This window comes from Anser anser (genome assembly GCF_964211835.1).
Source record: "Anser anser genome assembly, chromosome: Z".
NCBI classification, from domain to species: Eukaryota; Metazoa; Chordata; class Aves; order Anseriformes; family Anatidae; genus Anser; species Anser anser.
This window is the reverse complement of record NC_139723.1, coordinates 7,305,663-7,324,378: the sequence shown is the minus strand read 5'-3', so window position 1 is coordinate 7,324,378 and position 18,716 is coordinate 7,305,663. Positions and strand designations below refer to the sequence as shown.

Here is an 18,716-nt window from a genome sequence, read left to right as displayed (position 1 = left end):
ATTTACAGCTCCCTAAATGCTGGTACTGACGTATATCATCAAAAGATAACGCGTGATCAATGCAGATGTAAAGCTAGGCAACAGAGGCTCATACCAGGATTAAATCTGCCTGCCTCTTTTATATTATTAACCTAACGGAGTCTTCTGCATTGGAAATTTCAATTAAAGAAAATTATGCATTTTTTAAAAAAAAAGAAAATAGTTTGCATCAATGCAATTATCTCCTGTGTTGTCCTTATTTATTTTATAAGGCTAGGCAATCAGAGGTTGCTCATTGATCACTAAGTGAACAGATTAACTTGCTGTTTGAAAAGAAGGCACAAAGTAAGTCTCATTGTATTTACCACAGAAGTATCAGGGACTACATATTTCATAATGATGTACAGTGTTGATATGCATGTTAATCTCTCCAGCTCATTAGCAACAGGTTTGGGGGGATGGACACTGATAAATAACTGCTATTCTGAAGAGAATTACTAATTATTTTCCTTCAGTGTCTTCATTAAAGTTCCTGGGGAAATACATTATGAAGAATGAGAGGAAAAATCACTTTTCATTTCTTCAGGAGCAGGCCTTGTGTTTCATGAAAGAGTTGCAATTTATAATTAAAAGTCAGGAAGATTCAAGATGTGTATTTTCAGAAATTTATGATTGAAGTGCTAATACTCAGCCACCATTCATCAAAAGATATTATCAACTCTTTATATGCGCCATTATATTGTTCTCATTTTTAGGTCTGGTAGAGATACGCAACCAGGAAAAAATCACAACATCAGTTCTGGGACTTTTGTGTTGAAATATGGCACACTGTTAATGTTCAGACTGCACATCTGGCCGACAGACCAACTGTCTGCGCACACACATGGACTGATTTTATCTCTTAAGAGACAACTTCTGGTGAAGGACAGAAGTTGAAAGGGGATTGAAAGTAAAGCATGTACCTCTGTGAGCTTATTCCAGCAGAGCAGGGAGTAAACCACCGAAGCTCCAACTTTCATAAGTACACAAAACTTGAAAGTTTTTTTTTAAATCTCATTGTTTAAAATTGGGAGTGAATAGCTTTTCTGTGCACCACTTTAATTCTTCCTCAGAAATTAATAAGACATAGTAAATCATACTACGCTTCCCAAGTTTTGAAAACATTTTGCGTTCAAACACTGCTTGGCCCTTCAGATACAACTGTCTTGGTCCACTCCCAAGTCTTGCAGCAGATCTTCTGTAGAGGTTATTAACAGGGCCAGGTTTGCAAGAAATACTGGGAAGCAGGCTGCAGAGCAAGGTGCATGAACGAGAAGCGTGGGTGTGAGCAAGCACCGGCCCTGTGCTGGCAGCCCCTCTGGAAGTCTCACAGCAGGGCTGCACCACAGACACTGTTTATCTTTATGGAAATTAATTTGCCTAAGCAGGAGTGCAGAAGAGAGGATAAAGACTGATAAATATCCCGAGGAATCTGACTCGAAGGAAATGAAATTGTCAGTTTACATTTCTGGTGCTCATTCAGACAGCAGCAAAGGTACAAAAATGTTCTTAGTCTCATTGAAACCTTTGCTTTTTTTTATCTGGAAGAACAAAGGGAACACATTGAAGGGAGCGGATCACCAGGGTTGATTTTGCCAGAAACAAACTTACCTACCACAAAGACCCTGTGAAGGAATCCAGGAAAATGCCACCTCCTATCTCCGCTCTGCATTTGCTGCCAGTTTGTCTGAGATAAGTTGTATCTGCTTCAAGGGACTGCAATATAAGTGCTTCAAAAATGGCCTCATTTTTCAAAAGTTTTATTGTTAAGTTTAAAGACTAGACAAGGTCATACTGGTTTTACATCATCCTACATGATTTAAGTATATACAAAACCATTTGAATATTACACAGCTTGAAAGGTTGCAAAGGTCATTGTGTCCAAGACACTTCTGTACTTACTGACACATCAGAAGCCAGCACTGAATATTATAGTTCATATTTGTTGTATAGTAAAGATACACTCATTTAGTATCCTTAGTCTTCAAAACCCACACTAATTTGTATAGAGTCATTCCCAAAGAGAAAGTCAACCTCAAGACCAGAGCTAGTTAACACAATAAGCCCTTAGCACAGATAAAACGGAGCCTTGCACCGGTGCTTGATTTCCCAGGCTAACAACGCAGCACCTTGCAGAGCGGCAGGAAGGTGCCTACAGATACTTAGCTGGTTCAGGGTGAAATTTAATTAGGAAAACACTTCCACTCCTGTTAAATGTCATTGTCACAATTAATACTGAAGTCAAGGACCATTTCTGAGTGTTCTTCCATCCCCTCCTAAGGGGACATTCCCTGTACCCATGTCTGTTTTGGGGATGACAATTGCTTTCACTGTTGTGTTAGTTTATCACTTGTCCCTTATGTCAATGATTTTCATGCACACAGAGAGGAAAATAAAATTAAAGGGAAAAATTGTAACACCAGACCATATCTGACTCAAATCTGTTTTGTTAAACCTGAAGTAAATACACAGAAGTCAAGAATTATTTCAGATTTACACTGCTGACAGTAGGAGCACAATTTGGTACTATGGGTGCACAATGCTATTTAAAGAAAGCTTGTTGGCAGCTAAAAACAATCTCATTGGGAAAAGCCCCAGCACATTGGCTGAAAGTGTAAGGGCATCATCTATATGATTTTTTGAAAAATTATCAGAGCATCTTATCACGATGTATGGAGCTTTCTCTTCAGATTGTGAGACTGCTGGCAGACGGAAGCTGACAGAGAGTGAAAGGATGAAATTACTCAACTCTAATGCAAAACAAAATGACTGTGTTAGGTATCATGACAACACTACTTTTATATGCAGATAAGTGGGAACAATCAAATTACAAACACAAGACAAATTAACTCAAAGCCAAAACTGATGTTGCAAAAGATGAACATAAAAAAAATCACTTGGGAACAAAAAATACAAAACAACTTTAAAATAACTTTGTGAACTAGGGACTCTAATTTTCAGAAATGCCTCCCACTTTTTGGGTACACAGTCAACTAGCTAAATGGCTACATGGTGTTCCATAAATAAATAAAGGGTAAATTGCTCTCCCAGAACTGAAAAATAGTTTTGGACATCTTTAAATACTGCGTGCTTCCTAAAAATATAAATATTCTTTTTTTGAGGTGCCTGATGTGCACAACATGGGCAGTGTGTAACGTAGGAATGCCCTGGTCCTCCATTGTTCAGAAAACTTCTTGCTCTTTAGAAATACCCCAAGATTGACTTTCTCTTCAAAATTGCTCACTATGTTTGAAGACCACTTCATATATACATCATTAAGGAATGCTGTTAACACAGTTACAGACAAGACAGTAACAGTCTAGTGGCTTTTGTTATGCAGCACAAAGTAAAAAATAAAGAACAAACTTAGCAGTGTAGCACAGGACCTCAACATTTCTTACACATACTTTCACCTTTATAAGACTCTTCTGTAGAAGTCTTTAAATGTCTAAGCCTTATAAAATAAATACTTGTATAAATACAGTTTAAGGATTAAGTAATTTTATAGAGAGGCAGGGTGTTCTGTTTGTTAAAATGTGACAGTTTAAGTGACGCTATCCGAAAACCGCCACCAATATATCCCCAATTCTTGTATGTAAAATTCCTGGCTGCTAATCTAGAGTCTTTCACAGTTAAATGGATTATATATTTTGTCTGTGGTGGAGAATGTGTGATTAAATGCAGATTTTGAAATCCAAACCGTTTTGTTTCCAAAGCAAACTTTGCCCTTTGCAGACTGTGGGCCAGCTGGGTGTTTGTCTGGGAAGCAGGACCCAGGCTCATACTTCAGCGTTTTGGTTTCAGCGAGAATGTAACGGTGACAAAAAATAAGTTCAGTGACATTTGCTAAAACATGCAGCTGTATATATATATATATTATTTTTTCCCCCGCTTCAGCATGTTATGAAATTAACAAGGTGACCCCACGTGCCATCATTTCAGGTAGCAAAAAGCCCCCTCGCTCCTTGTCCCAAGGTTTTTTTCAGACGCTGGTGCTACACTAGCATAGTCACGGAGAACCTAGCGCCTAGGGAACTGGAAGTGCCTCACAAGGTTGGTATCGTTACCTCTGCCACTGGGAAACGGAGGCACGAGGGTGAGGTGACTTGCCCAAGAGTGCCCAGCAGACAGGTACCAGAGCTGTGACTGCAGCATGCTTCCCCAGGCTCTTCTTGCACCTCGCTGCTCAGCCACCCTGCCTCACCAGCTGCTTCAAGGAGCCATGGCCGTGCGGCCAAGCCCACCCACCTGTCCTGTTTCCAAATTCTACAGCCAGGTGTAGCAATGCCCACCATCCCCACCGTACACTGATGCCCCAAGTGGTCTGCCCCGACATCGAATATCTAACTGTACCACTGGTGTCCTCCATGCCCCCTCACCGTTCAGTTTTCCCTCCTCAAACCTGTTTATGACACCTGGGCCCTTGCTGGCTATCCTGTTGTTCAAACAGCACAGTATGTATGAAGCATCCCTGCAGATGAAACACGACAAAGATCAGCCTCCTCATGGCTCATCGTCTGCAAGGACACAGGTGGGAGCAAAGGGTACCAAGTGCCCAGCTTTGGTGAACTCCTACGACTTCTCTTGCCTCCATTCTTGGGAAGAAATACGTGACCAGGGTCATAAGAAGAGCTTAGTGAGAAGGTTTCCCTGCAGTCAGGAGTCATTCCTCCTGTGCATCTTGTAGCATCTAATTCCCTCACCCCACGTGTGCTTCCGCACAGAAATTCAGGAGGTTTCTGAAGGAATTAATCAGGCACACAGCTCCATCTAGGGTTGTTCACTCCTGGGCAAGTCACCAAGGGGCTCAGGATTTGTGCTGTGCCATGTGCTTGTACCTTTGTTAGTACTGAGGATGAGAAACCGCAGGTACCCCAGAGTCTCATCTCAGCCTCCTTGAAAAAGCACACCTCAAGCAGAATTAATACATTTTGGCAAATTCATTAACTTCGTAACATACTGATAGCAGATTTTGTTCCGTATACAAACAGGTCACCTCTTTCAGAGAAAACAACATTAAAGGTGATACTGAACAGAAAAGATGTTAGTTATGTCTACTGCATGCAAAATTGAGAAGGAAAATGGGTTTAGCTAGTTGCATGGACTCTGCCGTTGAGATGAAAGTAATGAAAGGTAGCTTGTAATATCACAGGTACTGTATTTTACAGTACCATAGAGTATTTTCCAAAATATATGTCATAAATACTGACAGTGTTTGATAGGCACAATTACTATAATGCAGTCATCCCCAAGTAAACTTATTGCTAAAAGCTGCAGTATCACTTTTTGCAAGTAAGATGACAGAATGATTTATGGAGAACTTGTCAGCCCAATGTTTCTAAAGCTGCAAATGAGCTTTGTCACACTATTTCTCTTCCCTTGTAAAAAGGATGCTGCTGTTTTTTCCCTAACACATTTGAACTAGTGAGAACAACTTAAAGGAGAGCTAGAAAGATAATTCCACAGCTAAAGGGACAACACTAACAGATTTCAAGAACAAAATCGGATTGGATCATTTAAAGGGCAGGCTTAGACCTCCTCGCGAAAGACAGTTAGCGGCCTACCATAAAATGAGCACTTGGTCATGAAAAACCCACTCAGCTTCCTACAGGCTTTGCGCAGTTTCTTCTAGGGAGGGACTGGTAGATGTGTGGAGAGCTGTGAGGCCTGGCGGAGCCCCGCGTCAGTCCTCCTCTGTGCAGCCCAGCAGCTCTGACCGCAGGGTGATCCGGCCGTACCACGACCACGGGATGATGCGGATGTGCCGGGCGTATATCGGGGGGTCGATGACGTTCTTACGGTGCGTGTCGTTGTCAAAGTTTCCCTGGAACACCTGGAAGGCAAGCAGTGAGAAGATGGGTGACTACATGAGTGCTGAGCGATGGCTGAGTGAGCGAGGGGAGCCCCGAGACAGATGTTCCTTCTCCCTCTGACACCTGCTGGGTTCAGGAAGGGCTGGTCCTCTCTGCACAGTTTTCCACATCCATTCCTAGTGGTTGGAGTTTTATAAGATGTCTGACAAATACAGGCCCAGAACCAGAACTGCATCCCTACTTAATGAAGGTATACGCAGTGCGTTTCTCAGAGAACAGGGAACAACGTCCTCTTAAAACACCTGGAAAAATACTTCCATGAAATAATATCAGTGGGCTCCACAAGGAGTTGACAAAGCAATCCAAGTACCTGAAACTCTGCACAGTGGGGCCAAAGGAGAGAGAGGAACCGTGAAATCTGATGGGGTGGGTTGCAGAGAAAGGACCCCATGTATGTGTTCCAAAGGCTGTGTGGGGCCATGGCTAAGACCTGGGAATTTCACTACATGACACTGAGGATTCAGTCCTTGGTTTGAAGCACCATTAACATTTACAAAATCAAACATCTTTTTACTTGGCATTTGTATCATGTCAAGTTAATCTCAGGAGATTCTGTTATTGTTTTGGATGAAATAACATTAGTAATTAAAGTTAAGAAGGATTTTTACTGTATCACTCACGAATGCAATTTGGATGCAACTGCATAAGCCATCATAAAGCTAGTGACTCTCAAGGATACTATCTTCTGTTGAAAAAAAAATACTACATGAATTAATAGCATCGGTAAGCAGTAAAGTTTGTGATTTAATTAAAAAAAATCTTTACACAGTATAATGCATGTTTAGACATTATTTCCATTAGTATGTTTTAGCCAATACATCAGTGAGTTCCCAAACTCTTGTCTGTGTTAGAACAATGACAGATTTTCCCCCTAAAAGCCACAATTCAAATTCAAAGGCCACAGCATTCTTTTTGGCAAAATGATCAGATTTTCCTCCTGAGATATTTTCAGTTTATATGGGAATTGTTCGGTGTCTTCAAATGTCAGCCGCTTCATTTTCCATTTGCAAAAACAGTATTTGATGGATTTTTAACTTGAAATGAGTGAGTTTCATTTGCATCAAGCAGAAAAGGAATACGAACCTTCTGCATAAGTATTTATATGACTGAATTAGTGCATAATAACAATTTTCTTGGAAGTTCTTAGGAAAAATGTCAGAGGTTGAATTCAGAAGAGGCTAAACCACTATTTTAGTCCTTAAGCTTCTCTCAAGGGCTATCAATCTGGCATTTTCAACAAAACATGTACACTCCACAAGTGCTGCTCTTTCACAAGTGATATATTTCCCTGCTCGCCTGGCATCTCAGTATACAGAGTTGGGAGCATTCAAGTACCTAGCAGTTAAGAGAGAGAGATAAAACTGCAAGACAGACTGACCACAGAAAAAACAGCGCTGCGAGTCTAAGGGAAAAAAAATGTATTTATGACAGGAAAATTGTTTGTTGCCTGAGTACAGTCTTGATTACATAAATCAGCAAGAGCTTGGCTAAGATTGCTTCTGAATTTGAGTTTCATTTGTTGTAATGCAACATACAATAAAAGGCAGTAAGCTCATTATTAAAATTAGAGTGGCACCCCCCAATGTACAATCTGCAGCAAAGAAAGATTAGAAGTAGAAGGATTTTCATTTGATTTCTTGCGCATGCATGCAATATATCTGTTGGTATTTTTTTACCAAGCCAGATGATAAGCAATGCAGAGCTACAAATAATTCTTGCTGCAGAGGTACTGGAAAATTCTCTTTTTTTTTGTTTTCCCCATGGAAGACTTATCTCAGAGATAACATTTTGACTAAGGCTTAGAACAAAAAACGTCTTTGTTTACCAGAAGAACCCATCTACAGCCCCCACATACAGCTATGCAAAATCCATACCCACATGCAGCCATGCAAAATAAATGAAAATATCTGATGCAAACCAAGCAACAAAGGAAAAAGTTGGATTATGCTATTTACTTAGAGCAGGAAAAGAAAACACAAACTCAAATATGATGTCATTAGCATTTAAAGCCAAACTCATCTGTTTCGGAGGCTAATTTATGCAAATCTGAAATTTACCTTCCCTCAAAATTCAAGATCCAGTCTCAAGAAATTAACTCAAAGTGCCAGGTCAGAACATGGATTTTAGGGAAATAAATTTATCAGAAAGTGAGCAGAGCTTTGCCAGCATCCACAAATGTGATCACCATGAAATACAACATTCCAAGAGCAAATGTATGGATTTTTTTGTTGTGGACTACTGACAAATTTATTATGGGAAAAGTATGTTATTTGTCATTCTTCACTTTACCTCAGCATAAATTCACTAATGGAGTCAAGAAACTTGGAAACAACAAGGAGGACAAAGGATAAAAACTGTTCATCTACTTATTGGCAGAAAAAAACTATTTCTGTAGCCAAAATATATAATTTCTTTAATTACCTGTTGTTTGTGGCCAAACAGTCAATACTAAATGAACTAACTAAGCAATTAAAAACTTTTGAAGACCTGGTAGCCTCATACCATAAGCGATCACTCCTCACTTTCTAAGTTCATTTCTACAACACCTCTCTGAAAACTGTAATGGTTTATTAGCACTGAAGAAGCTCATATTGCAGATCTAATACATAGCTCTATGCAATTTTTCAGATGAAAAAAATGCCCAGTAACAAACAAAGCCAAGCTAATTATTAAGCAAGGAACAGAAAGCAAAGTGCAAGTCACTGATGTGGCAGTGCATAAAGCCTGGGCACATGCCCATTTTGAGTTCTGTGTGGGTGCAGATCTGGTCCTCTCATCTCAAATTCATTAGCAGAAGCGAAGCACAGCAAAGCAGCAAGACATTCACAAGCACAGAAGGATGCCTGTTTGAATATTATCACATAGACTAAGCCTCCTGAGACTGGAAGGAGGTATGATGGATGTCTATAAAATCATAAATGGCACAGAGAAGATCAATCACAGACAATATTGCACTGTCCCCTTCCAGTGAAATAAAATGAATGAGTCACCTAAAGGTCATGGTTCTCCAAAAAACATGTAATTAAACCATGGCACTCTTTCTCACAATCTTTAGGTATTAGTAAAGACCAGATAAGCCGTTAGGGGTGAGATCAGCTGAGGGCTGTTAAACATATAGGTAAAAGAGAGCTGGAGGCTAGGAAGATACACTAGGGAAGAATCATGGCATTATGATTTTTTCTCCTCCGGTTATCTGTTAGAGGATGCTCCCTCTCATGGAGGCGGGCCACTTGTGTGGACAGGGCTTCAGCCTCACCCAACAGTGGCTGCCACCTCACCAGGTACCTGTGTTTGTAAAAGTGGGTTTAAGCTCCTAATTTTTGGCAATCATGTTTCAGTATGTTTTTTTGTTTTTGTTTTTTTTTACAGTGTGCACGTCTATTTATGCCAGTTTGCGTACTTACAAGGTGTAATTTACTAAAACATTTACTCAGAAGCCTCACCAAGTTTATACATACGCACCCCACACACATATGTGTAGCTCCTCTGTAGCTTAGTCTCTTACAGCTGCTATTAAAATAAAAAAGTAGAAAATATATAATAACTTATTTTATGATCAGTTAATGAAAAAAAAAAAAAGAACAAAAGCCTGGAAAATGCATAATAATATTCTCTGCAAAAAGATTTTTGGAATTTAAACAAGTCTTGTTTATAACTGTGTCAAACAAGCAATTTGGTTGTCTTGCCTTTAAATACTCACTGAGATTTTTTCATTAGAACTAAGTGTTTTATGCAATAAGCAACAAATCCAAATTATGACAATGCAAGTTGATTCATCTTTTAAAAAGAAAACTGCGTGCATCTTTTATGAAGAATACTTTTAGAAGAACTATCTAGAGAAGAATAGCTTGTGAAAATGGAACTTATTAGAACCAATGCTTGCTCCAAATGTGGGACTGGAGATCTGTTTTTATGGCACGTCCACAGAGCTAATTAACAGATGGCTGCAGTGGGGGAAATTGTGGTGCAAGGAACATGAAAATTCAGTGAGCCTGATTCTCCACAGAGATATTTCTGGATCTCATGTCTTGCAGAAACTGAAATTATAAGAAAAGTCTGCACTGGCCATAGCATTATAGGTTCCTGATATTTAGGGTAATAGCAGAGAACTGAAACTTTTAACATGCAAGCCTCAGATGGTGAAGTCACTATACTATCTGCTATACCTTAACTGTATTTTTTATTCTGTGCAGAGTATTTTATACAGGTTCTTGGACCAGTTAATCTTGCTCATATTGGAGGCAGAGTATTTAAAAAGAGTAGCCAGACATGGTTTCCACTGGAGTTTGCTTCATTGCATTACATCTCAGTGGTGTGACAAATAGAGGAACACTATTCACTTCAAACATAAAAGAAAGCTGCATGAAAAGTAATTTTTGATAGTGATGTTCCATTATTTCAGAAATATTTTATTTTCTTTATTACCATTCACTGAAAAAGACTTGCTTAAGCAAGAAAGGGAATTTGCAGATTAGAACAGCACATTTATTTGCTTTGAAATTTTTTGTTCTTGGAGAACAAGAGAACAACACTATGAAGAGTTACAAGTGAACAACACCAGGTCAAAGATGGTGAAAGATGTCCTGATTTCTCACCAGAAAAAGAGCTGATTTTTTAGGTATTTGACTGTATTTTAGAATGATTCGGTCCCATGAAAGATGCTTCTATAAAAGACTGAGCAGAGTTTTTTAATATACATGAGTACATGTGCAGATAGATACGCGTGTGTTTTATGCACCTGTGTTTATGTAGTGATTTAGAAGGGGGAAAATTACATTGTTCCTTTTCAGTTGGTATGTAGAAAGTCCCTTTGGGTGGCTGTAGATCTACCACTTCTGATCTTACCCATCCTTCTGCGCTTCTTTGCTGAGCGCCCAGGAGTGGCTGAAGAGTCAGGATCTGGTTGGCATGCAATGGATAGCCAGGCAAAAGTGTCCAGTGCAAGGACTGTTTTTTTACATTTTTGTAATCTATGAATAAAATTATGTGTAACCTGATCGTTATTTTTACCTTGAGTCCACAATGGATACCAGGCATGTAAAACTTGTAAAGAATACTAACACATTCTTGTTATTTTTTTTTCTACACTATATATCTTCTGATGCCACTTAAATGGGAATTTTCTCCACTGCACATAGTTTGTGAGTGATTTACAATAGAAAGTTCAAAGCCAAGCAAAAAGAGAAATATTTTGAAGACCAAACTCCCTTCAGAAATGTTTACAGAAATTCACGTTAGCTCAGCTGAAGGTAATAGGAGCCACCTGTAATTTAAACCAGTGGAGAATCTAGACTAAGGGCTTGAAAAACTTAGACAAACACTCAGAGGGACCCTGGGAGGCAAGACACAGTGTTGAAACATTGCCCTGATCTTGCATGGGGTCAATATATTGATATATGTTGTTTATGCTCAATAGGGCTGTTTTGCTTTGTGCAAGCCTTATCATCAGTCAAGTTCCTTCAGGCAAAATACCAGGAAAGCACAACACACCATCCACACCACACAGAAAAATGAGCCACAGATTCTAAGCTGTAAACAAAATTTCCACTCTCCTTTTATATAGAGTCACACAAAGACCAGTGAAACCTAACTGCCTGGTAGTTTCTTTTCGCATCTCAGATGAAAAAAATCAAGTATAATGGAGATTTTTTCCCAGTGAAATTTAAAAAATAGTATTAAATTAAAATAAAATATATTATATTAAATAGGAGAATAATAATAATATAAATAATAATATGGAGATTACTGCTTATCTATGTCAAATATGTGGGTTGTTTATAGGAATTGGATCTATCAATTTAAATCAGGTATTATTATAATCTAACATCAAAAAGAAAAAAAATAATAGCAGAACCTAGCAGAGACCTGGTGATCCAACTTCTTGTTTACATGTATGTTTTTGTCTTCTGTTCCTATAGCAATTAATGAGACAAAGCATATAGCTTATAACTTGTTCTTCAATTTGTCCACAAATCCAGTGGCTGTTGTCTACCTGCAGTTACTCGCACATCTGCTGGCTAATAATCGACAATACTACAGCGTGCTAGAATTCCTTAGACTACTTTCACATATATACTCATTTTAAAAATCAGCCTGTAAAATGCCATTTGACTCTGCAGTTGGCCTTGAGTTACTTACAGCATGCCATGCAATTTATAAATCACATTTGGAACGTGATTAAAAAAAAAAAAAAAAGGTCAAATCTGGCTTGGTTGTCCTTAGCGTTGGAGGAATAGTGAGCTACTGACCTCTAGTTGAGAAAAACAAGATAGCTCTGGTCCTTTTCCTAAAATATAGTTTCTTCCTACTTGCCAACCAGCAATTTAATTTTTTTTGCATCTTGAAAAGAATAGGAAAAGAATTCATATTTTCAATGGATCTCATTCAAACTATTTAAAATGAATGACAGGACAAGAAAAGCATTGAAGAAATGTTTTTCTTTTTTTTTTTTCCTCTTCCCCCCACTACCACTACCCTTTAGTCTGCATTCACAGAAGCTTAGCATAGATGTGAACTAAAATCAATGGCAGTTGAAACAGCAGAAGGCAAACAAGAGCTGCAGGAGTCTGTTCTTGGAACAACATTTCCATTTGAACTGGGCAAAGAAGAAAACTGAATACCACATTTCCTTCTGTTTGAAACAACTAATTTGTTGCAGGGTCATCAAAGATATAGGCTGCAGGTAGTGCACTTGTGAGTACAAGATACTAGTTTTGTTTGTTTTTCTGTTTTTCTCTGTACAATAATTTCACAAATGATGTAAAAAAAGAGACAGAAGTGAATAGCTTCAGGAATTCATTAAGATCTGCTGATACATTTGGATTCTTTCAGTAAACTACTGAACAGTGAGATGATCAGCACCAGATACGGTTAATGTGCTTTAAAGTCACTATATTCATCCACAAATCCTTATTTCCAGGCAGAAATATCTCCATAATTTCTGGATGTGAGATATTCTTTTTTTCTTGCAAAATGACACATTCGTTTGGACTTCAAAACTGGTTGTTTTTCCTTTATCTTTTCTTTCTTTCTCTGAGAGTTTTTGGAACCATCTTTCTCCTACACTATTGGATGTCTGGACAAGGATCACAAGGATGAGTAAATCACCTGTGTGGGAAATCAGAAATCTATGTATTCTATCCTTCTCAGAAGAAATCATTACACTCAGTTATTAAATAGAACGAATAAGGGTAAATTATGAATAATTTATTCTCACTGCTGTTGATAGTTGCCAGTGTCTACCTTTCATCTCCCTTCTGTATCTTCAGGGGACAGCAAAAAACATTTAAAGCTTCACTTTGCTGTGAAAACAGAGTTTCTTCTGAAATGTTCTTCCATTTTGGGCCAAACCTTACGTCTTTACTTAAGCAAAGGAAATTGGTATGGGTGTCGTGAAAAGGCACTACTCTGTTTTGACAGAGCATTGCAGGAAGAGGAAGAAGCAACCTTTCCACTTTTAAGGATATTTAAGCACTGGGCTTGACTGCTGATATTGTAAAATTTTCATCACTGGCTATTTCTAAGAACATATTTAATAACACTCAGATGAAGAATGGTTTATGATATGAGCATTGTATCTTTCGTCAGGTGAAGGACAAGTAAATGAATTAAATTAGTCTCGACTTTTTAAGCCAGCAAGTTCAAACAAGTAAGAACTACTTGCACCTATTCCTAGGGTAAGGGACCTGGGGTTTGCTGAATCCCATTTTCTATTCAGAAGACCTCAGAGGGGATTGGTGGGAGAGGTCAAGAGGTACATGTCCTTGTGATCTCTCCAGGTCTTTTCCAGTCCTACCTTGAATATCTCCAGAGAAGGAGACTCAACAACCTCCCTCCTATGAAGTTATGCCAAGTTCACTGACAGCTAGCCTTTTTGGAATGTTCTGAAAGACTCTGGATGACTTTTGTCATCTGAAAAAAAAATTGAAATAGTAAAAATACTTTTGTTTAATGTTTGCGTATCAAAAGACCAAAGACTAGACTCTTACCCAGTGATCTTGTTTATTTTGTACAAATTAAAATTCAGAAGATAAAATTTCTGACTTTGAGTTAGGTGCATTCAATTACATTCTGCCTTCAATTGCTCTTGATTTGTTAAAGAATCATAATAAGATGCATTTATTTTATTCTTGGGGATGTTAATTAATATGGGATGGGAGATGTTTTAATAAGACAATGATTAAGAGTTTTCCATTGTTCCTAGCGGACTGTTCATATAGCAATTAACAGTCTACCTGATGATGAAAGCAGAAAGAATTTAATTACTTTGGCAAATGTTATAAACAAGTGTGGACTGGAACAGTGAGACTGCATTTTGTTTTAGATTTGCTTGTGACTGTTACTGTGTTTCTCACTGGAGACTGGAACATAGGTTTCCTTTTTCAGTAAAATGAATGCAACAGTTCAATAACAGAAGTTTGGCTTGGAGAAGACATTTCTTTCACAGTGGATCTTTCACTTCTTTTAAATGCCAGGGATTTAAAATGGGATGTGTACAAAGCACTGAAGTGCCTATCTGTCATTTATGTTGAATGAATTTACGGTACGTTTACAAAAGGTGAGTTGTTTCTTTCCAATTTTTATCTGACAACCAATTATACTAGACACATCCATAATCATAGGTGTCAGGCCCTACTCAGTTGGATGGCTAAAATAGCTGATTTTTTTCTTCCATTTAAAAAACCTTTAGAACTTGTTGGGGAAAAATCTCACTGAAGGACAGAACAACAGTGAGCTGCCACTTGGCTCCTTGTGACTTGGCAGTGTCATCTTTTGATAATAATCCTCTTACAAACATAACATTTCTATGCACACATGAAGTTATGTACATATTTAACCCAGTAATGTACGATAGCTGCCACTAATAAATGGCTATACATTTGATCAATCAGATAAAATCAGTGAAAATTAAGAGATGCTGCTGTCTAACCCCTCATCAGCAGATCTGCTTGTATTCATGCAACATAGATCAATGCATATCAAAAGCCTTCTCATTACCTAAAAAAGAAAAAAAAAAAAAAAGAATTGAATTAACCTATATAAAAAATACTCTTTCTTTTACTCTAAGAAAAATAAGTACAAGTGGAAACATTTATTACTCCGATAATATAGATGTTAAAACCACCAGATATGAGACATATATGTCAGACATATCAGCCATCTGGTATTTTTATTAATGTACGTTTTGATTCAATTAGACATAATCCCAGTAAGATATTTAATAAATAAATCACATTTTGCCAGCTTTCTTAATGTATCCCTTAAGCAATGCATTTGCATTCAGGTTTTCACAGTATAAAAGTGTTATACAGTTTAAAGGAAATGTATAATGAATAATATCCTAAATAACAAGAGAAAAGTTAATTGCTTCTAAGTAAATCAATCAGGAAACCTATACTTTCTTTACACCTCCCATTAAATGTTTGCAAAGGAAGTTGTGAAACATTTTATGTTTTGTATTCTTTTAATAGTGTAATAAAAATAATCTTTCCATTGGGTATTTGAAGCCCTAGAGTGAATAATTCCCTTTAAAAAAAAAAAAAAAGAGAGAGAGAGAAGAAAATGGCTAGGTAATGAGGTGCGTTAAAGATGTGCTTCACAGAAAATTACAGAAAATAGTGCACACTTACAAGAATATGCACTGAGACACTATTTTCAAATATACAAATAAACTGCTATTTATATACCTTCTCCTCTGGAGTTTAAGGAAGAAATAATTTCAATAAACGGAGAACTGTGAAGTTTTATGCCCCATATTTAACAGCATTAAATCAGGTGCATTGCACAGATAGGTATGACATTATTGCACTGTGAATGTCACTGTGTTATACAACCCTTTTTTATTCACCTTGACTTTTATCTGTGGGACCCTATGCATAGCAACCCCATAAAGCAAGCAATGTGCAATAACCTACAGGCTTCCAGCACTGGAATTACTACAGGCATTACTACTCCCTGTATGCAACCACAATATCATTTTCTCTTTGCTTTACCTTATCCTTCTTTTGTTTTTCATCCTGGTATATTATCCAGTGCTCCCCATCATTACTGTAAGCAAGCTTGTAGGATCCCACAAACTGGACATGACCGAAATCTTTAGCTCCTTGAGTAATTATGCCAGTGACCTTTGTAGGGACAAGAAGGTCGACCTAAACAAAACAAGACACAGGGGAACATAATTAGAACAGTTTCACACAAAATCACATCACAAAAAAATCAAAACAGTGCATTGCTCTTTTAGGTAAGATGTTGGTATAATTTAAGACAACTTTCCTTCTCCCTTCTCCAGGTCAGTGTAACATGACAGAGAAATTCACTTCTGTATCACGTTTGTTACTCGTTGTTTTTACCACCTCATGGCACAAACGGGACTATCTTGTACTGTTTTCGATTGTGGTAGGTGCTACACACATTCCTAACAAAAGGGCAGTCTCTGCTGCAACACATTTGCGGCCAAAGAGTGTTGCCTTGTGCTCCTATTAATCAGAACGCAGCATGCCAAAGGGTGATTCCCCAATTCCTTTCTATTTCCTTTACAATGACAGAGACTGTGCTTTATTAAGTCTTTTAAAACATTTGCTTTCATACATTTCCTACTGAACTTCTCTCTTTAAGACTCTTACATCTTTTTCTACCTCTAAAGCTCTAGTTTTTTCATTCACTGACTTTTTGGAGCTCTTTGTTTTATAATTAGCGCACAAATAAAATTCAAGACAGGAATCTTAAAGCCTAATAAAATCTGGGCTTTCAAGTATCTCTCACATGGGTCTGCACATTTGTGACGAGTTTTTTTTGCACCAGATCTCAACACTGAATATAACAGATCCGGGCCAGATGCCTTGGCTTAAAGTAATCAAGGAACAGAATAGAATAACAGAAATAAATTGACCTAATAACATATTTTTAGAAGAAGAATGGAGGAGTTCCCTATCAGAACTGACATTTTCTGGAAATGTGAAGGTAAAACTTCACATTTCATTCCCTATCCTCCTGCAAAGCATTAAGCCAATAATAAAAATTAAAAAATAAAACCCAGAAAACAGAACAAAGGTAGATTTGTTTCAGACAATAAATGGCTGTGAAGCAGTCAGCCTTTTTTAATATTGTCTGTTAAATCAGGCAAGACAGACTAATAGTAAAAAATTACAGTAAAATGACAGAATTGCTGAAGTCTAAGAGAAGATGTGGGATATGTTTTTACACCAAAAAAAGTTTAAAAGAGAAGGCCAAAGAATTAAGGATCTTTGGCAGATCAAGTTCTGAAGACCCAGTCTTGCAATTTTGGGAAACTGAAGCCCTCTGAACAGGCCAGATTTTCAATGAAGATGTAGGGAAAGGGAGAAGAACAGCTGTGAAAGCACAAGAAACTAATAATGAGAAATGAAGAAAAAATAAACATGCGTAAGGAGTCGTGCCAATTCTTTTACACCGTGGGTACTAGAGTTTGAACCCTATAAAGATGAAAATGTGGAAAAGTGTAAGGATGCATTTTTAAGAAAAGAAGATGAAAAATGACTGTTCGGAGCAACCAGACAGGGAATACTGGAGACATCTGCCCCAACACTTCAAGACAAGTAGCAAATAATGAGTAGGAAATCCTTTCCAGAAAAGGAATAAATTAGAAGCTGAGAAAACATGACAGTAAATGGAAAATGGCATTGCCCAGAGATGGTCCAAGAGTCTTGTTTCTACCAGAACAAAGGCATTTATTGCTATCCAACAGCAGCAAAGTTGCTCAGAGGAGAAACCCAGAACCCCAGGAGGGTTCCTTCCATTGGAAGGAGAAACTATTTTTGTTTTCTCTAAGTAGGGACTGAACCAAGGATCACTCAGAGCAGCAGCTGCTTTGGATGCTCTTGTAGACTGCTTCCTTCCATAAGGAGCGGAGGAGGCTGGCTTCCATGGCCGAAGTGGGCCTCTGGGAGCTAAATCAGTTGAGTCTTTTATGAATTAATAAACACCAGTCTCCAGACCTTAATTCCAACTATTTTTTGGAGCTGGAATGAGTAGTCTGTTTTTCAGAAAGGCTGATCTGGTAGAGAATCAGTAATTTGACCACACTTTTAGGCAGCATTTGCACTAAATTTCAGAGTCAAATTTAGATGCTGTTTATAAATAATTTTGACATTAATGTTTTCCAAGTGTAACTTCTTCTAAGCAGAGGATGCTTCCTATACTAAAAGTTAATATATCTCCTGCTAACATGAAAAAATGCATCCATAAAACCAGTTGTTTATTTATAAAATGTCAAAAGATATGTAAAAGGATTTCACAAATATTTATTTTAACATGGCCATGACATTCAGAGTATTTCTCTTCTCACCGAAATTCAGAACAAGAAAAAAGTCTTACTCATATTCAGGGGATTTCAGAGGTAAAATCACAATAAATCTTTATTATCACACAGATCCAGAGTTAATAAAAATGTCCTAGTAACAACTGTTTTGTGCTTACAGGACATATCTATTGGCCTTGTACTCTTGTTCAGAAAAATGATGTGGGAAGCTGGAAAATAATTTAGCATGTTTTTTTTTTTCTTTTTTCCTGAAAGACTTATTACATAGTACTATGTAGAATATGTCTCTGTGTGTGCATGTTTGTGTACATGTGTCTTACATAAAGAAAAGAGAGAAAGAAAAAAGAAGGCATTAATAGATAGGGTCTGTTGTACATTTTGACAGTACAGATAACAGAAATTGCTGAAGACGGAGAAAAAGAACACAAGGATGCACCCACATCTTTTTCTCTTACTTTAGTATCTTATTTACTTGTTTCTCCAAAAGTCAATAAGAAACCTTTGTGTAATAAAGACTGCTTTTAACCCAT

The 18,716-nt window shown here is 37.7% G+C and overlaps 1 protein-coding gene across 6 annotated transcripts in view; it reads right to left on the bottom strand.

Moving 5' to 3' along the window:
• Positions 1-1,765: 1,765 nt before the first annotated feature.
• The window catches only part of EDIL3 (EGF like repeats and discoidin domains 3), a 287,431-nt gene continuing 270,480 nt past the window's right edge, over positions 1,766-18,716 (bottom strand). For all 6 annotated transcript variants that reach the window (XM_083816852.1, XM_083816851.1, XM_083816853.1 and 3 more), the window contains 2 exons: positions 15,884-16,039; positions 1,766-5,851 (listed from right to left, as the gene is read on the bottom strand). In XM_083816852.1, coding sequence (XP_083672978.1) covers positions 5,702-5,851; positions 15,884-16,039 — 306 coding nt within the window. In that variant the 3' untranslated portion in view covers positions 1,766-5,701. The remainder of the gene's footprint in view (positions 5,852-15,883; positions 16,040-18,716) is intronic.